At 42.3% G+C, this 15,200-nt stretch overlaps 1 protein-coding gene across 3 annotated transcripts in view; it reads right to left on the bottom strand.

Moving 5' to 3' along the window:
* CPNE8 (copine 8) overlaps positions 1–9,844 on the bottom strand; it is a 74,206-nt gene extending 64,362 nt beyond the window's left edge. Inside the window, exon 1 of one of the 3 annotated variants that reach the window (XR_010720750.1) lies at positions 9,650–9,834. Coding sequence is in view for 2 of the 3 variants with exons in the window: in XM_066182924.1 (XP_066039021.1) it covers positions 9,650–9,789 (140 nt within the window). In the remaining variant the exon portion in view is untranslated. Of the gene's footprint in view, positions 1–9,649 lie in introns of all 3 variants that reach the window. The other 2 variants (XM_066182924.1, XM_066182923.1) reach the window with 2 other exon arrangements.
* Positions 9,845–15,200: the final 5,356 nt, after the last annotated feature.

Raw genomic sequence — 15,200 nt, 5'->3', positions numbered from 1 at the left:
AAAATTTATCAAAATAACAGTCCAGTGCTCAAGAAGTTTTTTAGAACAGAATGTTTCAGCTGGAAGGAGCCTACAATGATCATCCAGTCCAATGGCTCACCACTTCAGGGCTGACCAAAAGTTAAAATATGTTATTAAGGGCATTGTCCAAATGCCACTAAAAACACTGCGAGGCTTGGGGCATTGACCTCTCTAGGAAGCCTGTTCCAGCACTCGACCACCCTCAGTAAAGAAATGCTTCCTAATGCCAACTGCTTTGTACTGCTTCATCTAAAACAAGTCACATGTATAAATCAGATGCTTCAAAATTCACTGATCTAGTTAGTAGTGGTAGCTAACCAGAAACCACCACAGCCTGTGCTGCTTCCTACGATCTCTCACCCGCTATGTGCTATATGTATGTTGTCAGATATATACTAAAAAGTAGCATTCACTCACCTTGTCCACATATACTTTCCTTCAGATTTTACTTTATTTTAGTGATCAATATCTGAACTTCCTTCTCTGTTTTTTTTTAAGCCTTTGTTACACCAAACTGCTAAGCAGAAGTAAATCAAATTCCCCCATCAGAAGTTACAGAATTCTGGCCTTAAGAACAGACCACAATAACTTCAGAACTGAACAGTTTAAAATCTTCTTCTCTAGTTTTAAAATTTTAAAAAATTAAAAATCTGTATTGACTGGAAAAAGACTTACTTATACGTTGCTTTCAACACCTCTGAAATCTTTAATGATAAAGATGTGGTTCACTTCAGATTAATTTGTCAAAATCTCTCTGGGTGCTACTATGGCTTTATGTTTCTCTTCCTCTTTAGATTACATTTAAATGCATGCAAAGATTTCTTGATTGTAAAATAAAGCACTCAGCAGTTTGCAAACATAGAACTTGGTTATTCATGCAAAATAATTTTTAGAAAATTTACATTTTCAGTATGTCATATTTGTACTATTTATTACAAGCACACACTACTTCTCTCGCACTTATCAATCCATGGGAAAAGGAATTGTCCCTAGTTCATTAAATAAATGCATTTCTGTTTCCATCACTTAACATCACTTATTCATCGAAGATCCTGAATAAGAAAGAAGCACCCTAATCACTTTTTAATGTGCAGAATAGTACACATAGTACTACTAATTGTAACATAACTGTATTCACCTAGTAGGGACTGTCCCTCAGCCTTAATGGTATCACTGAACTTCAAAGGATCAGTCCTAATATGAGGTATGATCCAAAGAGTCCACTTGAGTGAAGAGCCCACTTGACCTACCTCCAGAGTAATTTCACAAACTGAAGTGGCAGCTTAAGTAGTCACCCTTCCACAGCTATTGCCTCTCTCCCTCTCTGTTCTGTCAGAGCACAACAAAGCCAGCTATTAGCCTCCAGATCCCTAGATTCAAAATGCCCTGGACCTAACAGCAGATCAGACAATCTCTCAGAATTTTACCTTCTTGTCAAAATAACTGGTTCTCTTAGAACAGGCTCACAGGTGAGACAACAGTGACTCTACTGACTAACAGGCAATTAGGATGACCGGTTCCTTTCTGTTCAAACCATCTCCACTCTTCAGGGCACTAGAAGAACTGGAAAGAAAGCAAACATATCTCTGATGTGCAAGCTTAACAAAACATCCACAATACCTCTTCATAACCTTTGGAGAAGTAATTCACTCTTCTTGTTTGCCAGAAAACAAATAATTTTCAGTCTCATGGTAACTTTCATTGTCAAGCTAAGAATATATTGATTCAGAAGGTAAAAGGGAAAAAAGAAAGGGAGAAGCAATGAGAAGAGTAAAATCAGCAGTGCTTCCATGAGTTTTAAGACAATCCACAGAAAGCCATCTCTGGCTAGATGTATGCGAACAATTTTAGGATGAAACCCCTATTAAAACTGCTGATTCCTCCTGAGGGCTAAAAAATCCCCAAAGAAATTGCCAAGTTTATTTACTCTAAAACAGCAATAGTTTTACAGGAAATCTGTTGAAACAGACAGGAAGTACTGGGTTATAAAAATACTCTTGCGCAGATGAAGCAGATCTGAACACAATCTTAGACTATTCCAGTTCAAATTTTTTAAAAAAGACCGATTAGTACTATCACAAACCCATGGAACTCTGCTTCAGTCCCAACCTGATTTCTATTTGAAACCAACAGAATAAACCACCCATAATTATGTTGTTAAGGCTGGGCAGGTAAACAGTCTCTGGCTCTGAGCTTCTGGGAAACGGCACTAAGGACTGCAAGTGGTTGAAGGAACTTTTCAATCTAGTGTCACTCACCACTCCTTTTCATGTACTTTCACCCAGACCATCCAAATCTATGGATATGCTGCCTTACTTGAGATCTGATTTCTTTAGGAATGTATAATACAGTTAATACAGTGTTTATTAATGCATAACAACATATAAAGCCTACAGATCAGTTTTACAGTTTTTCTGAAACAACTCTTTAAAAGGTATACCTCAAAGAAGTAATTTTAAAAGGGAATTTATACCATCAGTATAATATTCATCCTTTCTCTGCCAGTGAAGGACTTTTGGTGGGTGAGCCACTGATCAGATGGGCAGAGAAAAAAATGAGGAAAATAATACTGTCACAGAAAGTCTTCACAAATATACAAAATACACAAAGCTATAGCACATTTCCTAGTACCTATATCTTTCCCTGCTGCTGCCAGGCTTCCCAGTATGCCACCTTTCTGAGGCCTAGGACAGTGGGCTTCAACTGAGGGAGGGTGTCACAGTGAACCACCCATCAGTGTCCCACCTCCTGTCTAAGGAGAACCATGAAGTTTACAGTGGTGGAAGAGGTGGTCTCAGGAGCGTGATGTTGATGACTTCTTCCTCCCCACCTCAAGGACCCCCAGCTGAGTTAACATGCTCTGACTGCATTCACCTGCAACTCCATTCTACATCCACATTTACTGACAGTGTATCCAGCCTGTATTACACCTGCTTGAGACCTGCTCTTTCATCACATTTGGTTTTGTCCAGCTCCCAAACTGCACATCTTTACCAACCACTGGTGTCCTCTTTACAGCACTGGGGTCCCAGTAAGGAGGACATCTCAAGTACCCTCTTTTCACCCTCTGCTGTCACACTCCCACATCCTGTGTCCCCATTTGCAAAGCCTCTGCTATCATACCACGAAGATGCTCCTCTGCACTACCCATTCTGCGAGGGTCACAAATACATCATTATACATATAGTAACTATTTGCTACTACTATCTGCTGAAAGAAATATGGTTATACCACACAATTATACAGGGACAAGTAAGCAGCAGACACCCAGTAACTAGAGAAAAGATACTGAGTTTGGGTTTGCAGCTGAGTAAAACCAAACGAAGCTCCACGTAGGCAAAGGCACATTCAGACAAAACCCGACAAGTCCTGAGATTTGCAAGGTTGCGTGAAACCTGAAGCCTGCGTGAGAACTGCAATGTTAAAAGTTAATGACTCAAAAATCAGATTTGCAAAAGCAACAGGTGCTTTGCTGAGGCCAGATTTGCACCCCCTAAACAAATGGGAGAAGAATTTTGGGGTGTGTGTTAAAACCACTGATCTTCCTAAGAACAGCCCAGGTGCAGAGGAGCTGCAGCTCACCCACCAGAGCATGACCACAACAAACCCAGATTTGCTTATCAACAATCTTCTTTGTTGAGCCAGATAAGGGAAAAGACCAGTAAGAAGCAGATCCTGCAAGGTGGGGTAATACTTTTATGATGCCAATGTCCTCTCCTGATGAGACTCAGGTGTAAAACCACCCCCCGAGGGAGGTATCAGGACATTCACACATAAACCTGAAGGTATTCATCTGATCTGGTTAGTCACAACTGGCACAACCTGTGCAGTCATGAGAAACAGTGGTCACAACTTAGAAAGGGCCACAAATCTTCAACGACCCCCCAAAGCACCCCCAGACTGTGCATGATCCACAATATTTCATAGTGTAAAATTCCACTCCCAGGGGAGGCACCTGGACCTTCTCACCTGAACATATACTAATTAACGCATTAAAACTTTTTGGAGGGACTTCTCCACCCCCAATGGATAAAGAGTGTGACCTCAACAGTCACAGATCAACAGACATCGAAACTGCAACAATCAGGTCTCAGTGCTGGATCCACAGGTAGTGTCATCTCTTTCCTCTCCTTCTGTACTCTTATCCTTTCTTGGTTTTCCTTGTATATTTTCCTAAGCAATATTTTTATATCACTTATTTTCTATAAATAACAATCAAAGCAGACACATACCTCCTTTCCACTTAAACCAAACTGTTCTGAAATAAACCTGCCATGTGTATACACACTGTTCATTCAGTCTTACTTCACTTTAATCCACCCCAAGGGATGTAGTAAGAACTTTCAGTTACCCCATCTCAGGCATGTGCTAAAACAGCCTGTCCCTAGAGTATGGAAAATCACTCTATGAAAAGCCACTGTCCACAAAGGAGACAGAGGAGTCCTACAGCTTTATTCAAATAAAAGGAGAGAGTCCACTCGACCATACACCCATGGGGTTTCTCTCTTGAGGTTTCAGAGGACCAGCCCCCTTTTTATCCAAAAATCCCAGCCACATGTTGTCTTCTTCCTTTCCTGAGTGGCTGCAGTACTAGAGGAAGGTACAGCTTTCCTGAACCGCCTACCACATCCTCCCCTTGAACATGTCATTCTTCTCCAGAGTTTAGAAATTCAGGCTATGAGGGTTCTGCAACAAACTTCGTGTTGACCCATTTGTCTGTTACCCTTAAGTACAGGAGTCAAACTGTCTGGGTTCTATAGCTTGAGGCTGGCAGGGCCCTAAGACACATTTCAAAGACAATAACATATTTTTCCTTAAGACACTCACCCATGGAATTGTTTATAAAGACATTAGTACCCGTCTTTCCCATCACCAGCAATGGCAAGAGAGAACTTACAGTGCAAACGATCTGCTTAAATCCTATCAGTCACAAGGCTGCATGTTTTAATTTCAAACAATAGAGAGACACAGGTGAAAACTAAACTGTGGTTTCTATCAGGAATGCATCTCCATGACTATGGATACTGTAAATCATTTATATTTTTTCTCATCTGAAACCAGCTGGCTGTCTAGGCAGTTTCAGTTCAAAGAAAAAAAACATGTAAGATAACATTCTGTCGCCAGTCACACATAACCACTCCATGGACTTTTAATCCAATACACATAGAAACCCAAACACAAAGAAAGCGGGGAACCAGATCTACAGTCAAAATTAATTTTATATTCTGTATTTTGTACAATAGAGAGTTACAAACTTGAATAATTTGTTACAAATATCTCTTTTATAATTGTATCTTTCTGTGACAGAGACTTCTAACAAATTACTAATATTAAAAAAAAAAACCAAAACCAGAAGGTAAATATGATTGCTGGAGAGACGTGATCTTGCCAGAAATCAATGCCTAGGACAATCAAAGACATGATTAAACATAGTTTCAGGTATTGCAAACACTCAGAAGTGGCTGGTTAAGACTTTCAGACTGCAAAACAAAAAGAAAATTTCTGAAGTGGTATGTTTTGTTCATCTGTGCAAGAAACTTGAAATTGAATTATTTCAATTACTGAGAGTAGGGGTTGCTTAACTCCATTCAGCTCATTCACTAATGTTAGATTTCTGTAGAAAATGTGAAGTGGCATAGGACTGATCCAAAACAGGCATGGGCAACCAACCAACCGTATTTCTGTCGAATTAACCATGGCAAGGTGTTTATGGTGCCCTTACGCACACAATGCCTGTGGTGGGAACGCCGGCAGTACAGACTTTATCCAACATAAACTCAGACTGATAGAAGACACACTGCCTGATAGAATATAAAGCCTTTCAAAGCAGTATTATCATAACAAATGTCCTGAATTAGCAAAGTAACCCTGCACTGTGTCAATATTTTACAACAATTCTACTGTCTTTTAAATAACCATGTCATCTTTGATACCCTACTAGAAGTCATAAAACGATAAAACTACAGCTTCACTTCCCTACAGATAGTAAACAAAAAACCACTCTCAAGAAGATAATTCAGATTGACAAGTCCATAAATAAACACTAACATGAGATATAATGATTATTTTATGGTTTTTATTAATATAAAAATAACATAAGACTGCAGAATAGCTGCAGAATTATCAGGTACTATAGAAAAAAAAACTAGGCCTGTCCACACAGTAACCATGATAAACAGAAATCATCATTACACAGATCACAACAAAAAAATTAAGAATTTGAACCCATTAAACTACGCTGAACTTTGTGTGCTCACACAGAGCACAAACTTCAAGGTACGTAATAAACACAATCTTCCAGTACTCAGCATCAGACAAACTACTTCAGTCAACACACAGTAACAGCACTAAAAGAGGGAAGATGGGAACAAAATACAAAGTTTTTCCAAGGCTTAACTCGATTGGAATCAGTGGAAAACATCAATACAGGGAAAACAGGATGACAGGTACATGGCCCGAAGCTTACCTGAAGCTCACATAAGAGCACAAGCTTACACACAGAGCCGGTAAGAGAAGAGTTGTGTCTAGACACAGGCGTACAACCAGCATGCAGTGCAAACATCCCTGTAGAGGAAGAGGAACCTTTGGGCAGGAAAACAGTAGTGAATAAAAGGATTGAGTGCAGCCTATTTCCACTCTTTCACACAGCCTGCAGGGCCAAGGTCCTGGTCCTCCACCACATGACAACTGTGCAAAATTATGCCAGGCAGCAACACATAAAGATTGCATGGCAGGTGACAGTAACATTTTCATCAGACCATGAATGCCCCTCATCACATGTGATGAAAAGAGAGACAGGGTGCAGAGGGAGATGGATACTAGAACAACTGATCCAGACAGTAGTGGACAATTAGCAACACCAGAGGATCCTCTGGGATACACATGTAAGCTTTTCTGCCATATTAGAGCTGGCTCTTGAGTCAAAGACTTCTGCTTCCTGATAAACTACATCCTTCAGAGTCAGAAAAGAATTAAGTTTTTACTTGATAGGCACTGAGTAGTAATAACTAGAATTAAATTAATTTCTTGCTTTTCTAACATTTTTAAAGTTACAGTTAATGCCAGCATTCAAAAGCCATGTGAATTATATAAAAAGCTTTTAGTCATAAAGAAATCCCAGAAAGAGCATTTTTGGATTTTACATTTTTCACAGAATTTCTCATCTCATGAGATGCATTTCTCCTAAAGGCTACCTGATGTGACCCCAAAGCTAAACCAGGGTGGCTTGGAGAACATCAAGTAGTGTAATGCCATCTGCATAGTGTTGAATCTGGATACTCTGGCAACACTGGGAGTATGAGCATGCAGGCAAATTGGGAAATACTGATAAAGAAATCACACGGAATTGAAAGCTAAAGGAATAGAAACTGTATCCTTAGTGACTAACACAGGAAGACAGAACAAAGGAAAGAGTCACAAATTTACTTTATGGCACAGTTTGCACTATTTCACCAACCATCAAGTTACACCACCTGTACAAACTGGAAGAACTTCCCTCATGTCCTACAAGGAAAACACATAAAACCCCACAAAACACAACCTCCCCTCCCACACACACACAAAAACCACACAACATCACCGCAATAACAAAAAAAACTCAGTCAAACAAAAAGAAAAACCCAAGAAAAAAAATCTAGGAATAAAAAATAGTTATCAGCTAACAACTGTTGATGTAATTCAGTGACCACATTGGTCTGGCAGTTCTTCAGGTATCAAGGAAAAAAATGTCATAACCCAAACTGGTAAAACATTTCTCTCCAGGTATTAAGCAATACAGAATTGCTAATTATTAAAGAATTTTCAACATTCTCTGAATTTTGCAGTTTGCTCTTGCAGTCTTTCACAATTTCATTTAACACCATGTTTCACAAGCTTTAGCCAATAAATGTGTTTACAGATGAATCACAAACGTGTTAACCATTAATCTCTGCCCTAGTGTCACTCATTTCATGCTCTGCTTTGAAGCATCATTTTATAATCAAAAATTGTCATCCAGCATATACAGAAGAAAGGAATCTCCATGGAAATTCCCATCCTTCTACATTTGACATCAAGACAAATGAAAGAGTTTTAACGAAACTGACATGGCTTTTAATGACATCTAGAGAGAAACTGCTGCTGTAAACTATATACTGAAATATACTGAAATTAGTTACAAGCAAGGTCAGAACCGATTGACTATGTTCTATACCAGCATTTCTTTGTAACTATCTGATGGATTCTTAAACCACTGTGAAACAGGGCAGGTATAAACAAACGGTATCTGGAATTAAAGGAACTCCCATACTAAGTGAATTGGGTTAAATTCAGCATAAATGTTCTGACATCTGTAACTGTGACAGGCTATTTTAAGAACTTTAAAGTATTACTAAAGGTCCTGGATTGCTTTTACACATTACAGCACACCCTTCCTCGGACAACAGTTGGTGTTTGTGAACTTTGCAGAGACAGTCAGCAAGTACAATGGAGCATTTATATGTCAGCCTGGTGACTGTTCCAGTATTACAGATTTAATCTTACTCTATTTCTCACTGCTTCAGCCTTCTTTTGAAATCCACACTTAATAAAACATCAAATTATACTTTATTTACTAAGGAAAGAGAGGGAGTGATCTGACAATTTTAAGTTTAGAGAACTGCCGTTCTGTCCTGGTAGTAGTACTGGTAAACAGCCGCAGCTCTGGGGAGCTACATTATAAAATGAAGCAACGGATTGTAGAAGAAACTCTGTCTCATTTCCCATCAGGAAACACACTGACAGTTCAAATTTTCCGCTAGAAGCTGCCAACTCTGCTGGTGAAAGGCGTCACCACTTTGCAACTACTAGGAAATACTTAAGGAAGTCGCGGAATGTGAACTAAGACATGAATAAAAAAGCGCACAAATAAAGGTATTTTTTAGACCTCTAATGAGAAAATGTCTGCATCACGGGATGAAACCGTATTTTTGAAATACCGATAAACAACCGTCAAAAGAACAAAATCAGAGACACTACATTTGGTTTTATGGGTTGGCATTCCCTCAATTTCTCGGCAGCAGCGTTACGATAGAACATGACGAGGCGACACAACACGCCCGTACTCCTAAGTTTTGCAAGAGAGCCTTCAAGAAGTCATGACAGGATTAATCCGGACGGAAGATCTCCGTCCCCACCACAGCACTTGGGACAGCTCCAGAAGTTAAATACCTGCCTGACAACGCGCCCTACGCGCTCACCGCCGCGACTCCGGCTCCCCGGCAGCGGCGCGGGCAGGATGCGGGGCGGCGGCAGCCGCTGCCCGTCTCGGCAGGACCCGCAGCCGCCGCGGGAGCCGGCGCTTCGCCCCCGGGGTCCGCCGGCAGCACCCTGCGGCGGACACGCCCGGAGCGCGGCCAGCGGGCTGCAGCGGGCTGGCAGCCAGCCCCGGGCTGCGCCCGGCTCTGCCCGAGCATGCACCGGCAGCTCCCCGCGCTCGGAACACTCCGAGGGCAGGAGCGAGAGAGCCTCGCACGGCGCCAGGCACGCAGGCTGTCCCCCGCTGCCCTTCTCGCCGCTCCGCCGACAAGAGCGGGACGAGGGGCCCCCGCCCGTCCGCCCCCTCCGACGCCACGGGGACAGCGGGTGGCGCGGCAGCGAGCCACCACCGTACCTGCAGGACACGGAGAGCTCCACCTTGGTGGCCGGGATGCTAGAGCTGAGTACGTTAAAATCCCCCACGGACGCCATCTTCGGAAGCCCACCGCTTCTGCCCGGCTCCTGCTGCCCCGCCGGCTTCTCCAGCCCGAACATGGGACGGAGCGGCGCGGGCGGGAACGAGGAAGAGAGGGAGGAGGCGGCGCCTAATGGTCTCACGGCGCGACGCCGCTGCCGCCCGTGGCGCGGAGCACGGGGAGCGCGGAGCCCCGGTCCGCCCCGCTCCGCGCCCGCGGGATGCGCCCGCGACTGGAGCGGCCAGGCGGGAGCAGGGCGTGACGTCACCGCCAGCGGGAGCCGCGCGTGCCCGCCTCGGGCGCGGGGAGCCCGACGGCCCGAGCGAGGGCGCGCACCGAGCCCTCGGGGGAAATGCGGCACCGGGGCCGCCGCGACCCCAAAGCGTGCGGGGCGGGGAAGTGCCCCCGGGGAGGCGTGCCCAGGGTGCGGTCCCAAGCGATTTCACTCCCGCGCCTTCCCGGTCTCTTTCCCCCGGCCCCCGCACAGAAACTCCTGCTCCGTCCCGTCCCGCAGGCTGTCCGGCGAATCTCTTCCCTACGCGTTAGCAAATTAGGAACTTCCCCGGTGTCTTCCCCTTGGCTCTTGCACGGAAACTCCCGCTCCGTTCTGTCCGGTTCCGCAGGCTGTGCGGGGAATCCCCTCGTTCAGCGTTAGTGCGTGTGCGGATCCCCGCGCCCCGAGCAGCAGCAGCGGCTGGGGGCAGCGTGTGTGGGCCAAACCTCAAGGCCCGCACCGGGGTAGTTCTCCCGGGGGCCGCCACCGCAAAAGCGCCAGGCGGCGAAGGCGCGAGGCTCGCGGGGAACGGCGGGGCACGGCCGGGGCTGGGCCGGGCCGGCGCCGGCAGGGGGCGCGGCGGAGCCGGGCCCGAGGGGGCTCTCGGGGCTGCGGGCGGCCAGCCTTGGCGGTGACTGCCCTCGGACAGCAAAAACCATTCCGATTACGAAAGAGTCGAGAGAAAAGAGGTGAATTTACCCTGATTACTGCGTGCGCTGACACATTGAGAAACGAAGTTTCACTCGCACACGTGCACAGACCCATTCTTTTTCTTTTTTTTTTTTTTTTCCGAAGACCACTAATCCAGTTGCCCTGAATCTGTTCATAGTAGTTCACAATAATCACAACAGCTCCATCATCTTCTGTGTAATGTGTTTAGTTTGTATCCATTATTATGGCATCTAAAGAGTCCCCAATATTTTTATTTCTCATCATAGCAATTTGAAGAGGGATGGAAGTACTACCATTCCCATGTCACAGGTGGGAAGTTAAGGCACAGGCAAATTAAATGCCATATCTTTAGCCACACAATATGTAGGACAGGTCGAGGATAACAACCCAAAATCATGTACTAAATTCCTCTACTCCTCTGTCTGTTAATAGTTTTACATATAGCAATAAAGTAAGTTTAATGTGTTTATTTGTAAAAAAAAAAAAAAACAACAAAAAAAAAAACAAAAAAAAAAAAAAAAAAAAAAAAAAAAAAAAAAAAAAACAAAAAAAAAAACACTCCAAAACCACAAGCATTATTAAAATACATTCATTTTTAATTTCATTTCTAGGTTCTTGTTGCTGTAATTCAAGTTCAATGCTTGATCTCGGGTAATACATCAAAATAATGGTAAGAGAAGCTGAATGTCAACACCTGGTTAGCTCATAGCAAACAGAAAGAACAGCAATGGGAATGCAGAAGACAGAAACATGTTCTTATGTACAGGAGATATACTCCCTGTGCACAGCACACATCTGAAGCATAACTCTAGTGGCAGAAACTCAAGGAAGATACCACGGATATTTTATTCAGAAACTTCTGGCCACATCCCAGTTCTAATCTTCTGGCTCTTTGTTTTCAGGAGGTTATCACCTGAAGTCTCCTTTCTTTATTTTCATTCTCTAGTCCAGAACAATTTGTTAAGCACAAAGCAATTTATCATCAGATATCTCTTAAGTACTTCCTCTTAAACCAATCTGTGTAAAGTTATCAGTACAGCCAAGAAACCACATACTTCCACAAGTGTTCTAGGTGTGTCTGCAGGCAGCCAAACCAGTTAGCCTGTACCTGAAATTGCTTTAAAAAGCCAAACCACAAAACCCAAACACAAAACCAAAAAGATATTTAGTCCATTACTGTCTTTTTCTGTACAGTAGTGTGAAGGGATGGGTGATGGACCATTGCTGTCTTGAGAGGCTAATGCCCAGTACAAATAAGCTATTAGATGACTAAAAGCTAAAGAACAGATTTTGAGAAAAAACCAAGCTGCCTTTCAGCTTTATAATACAGTTCCTCTCTCTTTTATAACCTGCTATAAGGATCTAAGCATGATCAGTGTATCCCACATATGAATAACCAGAAACGTATGAAGAGTTATTAAAGTAAGGATAATACATCACTATAATTGATATAACTGTTACAATACTATAGATGTGAGTAACTTAAAAGTATATCATGTAAGTGTGACATGATCTGACATTATTCTCTACTAATACACTTTACTTTTGGTTACGTGGGGGTTTGTTTTGATCCTTTTTTATATTACCTGATCTTAATATTTTATTCTACTTAGAAAAATGGAAATTGTTGGCGATTGCTGATTCCATAAATAGAGCACCCTATGAAAATAATGGAGGAGTTAAGGAAATTTAAGTCTTCAGTGTTGCTGGGGAGATATCCATCTTCTCTTACCACATTTATAAAGGCACAACTATTTTGTCTTTTAATGTTTCAGCTTAGAGTAAGTGCGTAGTCCTCATGCACTGAGAGTGACTTATATGGGAAAGAGAAACTAAAAAGTAAACCAAGAGGTAGCTGGAAGATCTGCACCAATGGGACTAAATGTACACTATTATCATTCCAGAGAGGCACCTTGTATTTTTTCATTCTTAAATGGCACTAAGGTGTGAGGACTGGAACAATGTCCAAGTATGAGGACAGAGGCAGTTTTAGTAGCTGAAATTTATGTACAAAATACCTATCAGATTACAGTGCAAAAAGAAACATAAGAGCTGTGTGTGGTATAGGGTAAGCTGACATTTGAATGACATCACTGACTCTCTGAAAATTTTGCAATGGAAAGCAGGACATATTTTCCTTGCTTTCTTTTGTGATTATTACTTTATTATTACTAGCTGTTGCTAATTATCAGATACCTACATAAATTGTTTCAATACCTGCAACCTAATTTAAGGAATGAGGGATATATTTGCAGTAATTACAGCATACACTATGAACAAACTAGAGATTCCAGAATAGCTGTAATGCGTAACACTGGATGATTGCTTTAAAACATCACAGCTTCCAGGTTTCAGCAGTATAATTGAAGCCGAATGCCACAGGATGCAAACATTGATTACTCCCCTCCACCCCCTCAGCTTTCTGCCTTGTAGATCATTATTAGACATCTCAAAAAAGAAGTTTTATGATTAAATCTTTGCACTATTAAAAAAAAAGCCACACACAAAACCAACACAGACTAATCTGTAGGAAGTTAAGGAACTGGAAATGGCATCTGTTCTAGTTGTGTGATAGAATAGGTAGATGATTATAGAAGTGCGCTTAGAAATGAACTTCAGCATTATTGGGACAGAACAATGTGACTACAATACATTTTCATGACAATGATAAGCCTACTCAATCTGTATTTGAGATGAGCATACCATATTAACTTCTTCTTCAAGTATCTGTTCAATAGTTCACTCAAGTAACATTAATCAAATGTCATATTTTTATCCTGGCTGCCACCAAACTGTTTCTTTCAAGAACCTAAAGAATGGAGTGAACTTAGCCATAACTTGGTCCTTTCTGATAACTGAACATAGCACTGAAACAATTCCAGTATCCTAATGAACACTACAGTTTGAGAATTGTTATATCTTTCTTTCCTGCCTTTGATTAATATAGTTAATTTCCTCCTTTGCAAAGGCCCCTGAACCAGTCAGGGAAACTTCTAGGTCAATGCCTTGGAAAAATCTGCCATAGGCTTTGAGAAAGCCTCAGAGCTTAGGGTAGGCAAAAAGAATTTCCCCATGGTGCTCTGCAACATTATGTTAATCTACCTCAGTTTTGTTTTTCCCATTGGTCCGTGGGCTTTGCCCACCTCTATTGTTCATATATGTCCCTAGTTCTCATTGTTTCTCCTTTCTCTGTTTTTGGTATCCCTGGTGGTCTGCCCCCGTGCCCCCTATAGGTCATTGCCCTTTGCCCTGCCCTTGTACCACCCCTTGCCCTCAGACCATTGGTTCCTGACCCCATACTTAACCCTGGGCACTCCTTTGATCTGAGTCTTTTGTCCCTGATCCCTTCAGCATGGTGGACTAATAAACCTTCACTGGAATTCTTCATACAGAAGGCCCTTTGTGTCTTTCCTTCACTGAGCTGTCTGGGGGGGTGGGGGGGTGGGGTGCGTGGTCTGGAAATGATTGTTCCCATGGCCTACTCCAAGCAGCTTCTGAAGAAGACACTTCGTGAAGGTAGCGGCATTTCACCATCCTGCCACACTGCTACACTCCTTCTTTGCTCGTGCTGATTGTATCAATTAATTGAACAAAGACAAGGCATTTAGCATTTGCTGGGACAAGTGGAACCATCACAGCCGCCATCACTACTGGAACCATCGGCAAGAACCGTGACTGAATACGGACCACAGGCTTTAAAAACCATCCGTAATAGAATATACTAATGGATACATTCAGTCTCTTTATTCTTTTAGGACGAATTATCTCCTATAACCCCAGGATTTTGTGATCTGCTTTCAAAACACATAAATACTGATGAAGCTGTTCTTGTGAAAATAAAGTCTAAAGGAATTGTCAGACTCAGAGGTTAGACATAAAGAAAAACTCTCCACTTCTTTAAGGTTTACACTTTAAACACTAGCATTTCAAGGGCTGATGTTTACAGTCTCACAAGTATCAAGGACAATGCATTCTTTCTGTGTTTAAAAGCCTTTGAAACCTATCCTCGCTGTCTGCATTAGAGCACCTCCACTGTGAGGACCCAGAAAACTTGTGTGGTCGTTTTAGTTTTAAAAGAGAGTAGACACTCAAACCACTACACTAAATTTGGAAAAAACAAAATCTGGAGAACTTGAAACCACCACAACTTGTCACCACGGCATAAGCGTGAGGAAGATTAGTGAGTCATCAGTGCAGAGACAGCTAGTAATTTCACCCTTTCTGTACCATAATGAAATTAGTAATGCATTTGTTTGTATCCCTCTCTACTGCTTCCATGCCGAATAAAATCACAAAGTGTAAATACCACTTCCCCTCTTCAAACACACAAAGGACAGCTATCCAACAAATACTCTTGTCTCACAATATTAAATACATATAATAATATATACATGCAATGTATGATATACACTAGAACTATGTTATGTATCAAAGTACCTTTAGCACTAGATAATTTTCCTGTACTATTTCAAGTGTTCTTCCAGTTTGATCTGGGCCAGAAGAGAGAGATCAGCAGCACAATCATAAGGTTCTTTCCTGCCACA

The sequence above is a fragment of the Chamaea fasciata genome, unplaced genomic scaffold (assembly GCF_029207755.1).
Source record: "Chamaea fasciata isolate MVZ Bird 193981 ecotype frontalis unplaced genomic scaffold, bChaFas1.0.hap1 SCAF_5, whole genome shotgun sequence".
Classification (NCBI taxonomy): domain Eukaryota; kingdom Metazoa; phylum Chordata; class Aves; order Passeriformes; family Sylviidae; genus Chamaea; species Chamaea fasciata.
The sequence above is the reverse complement of the archived record's forward strand: the minus strand, read 5'-3'. Positions and strand labels throughout refer to the sequence as shown.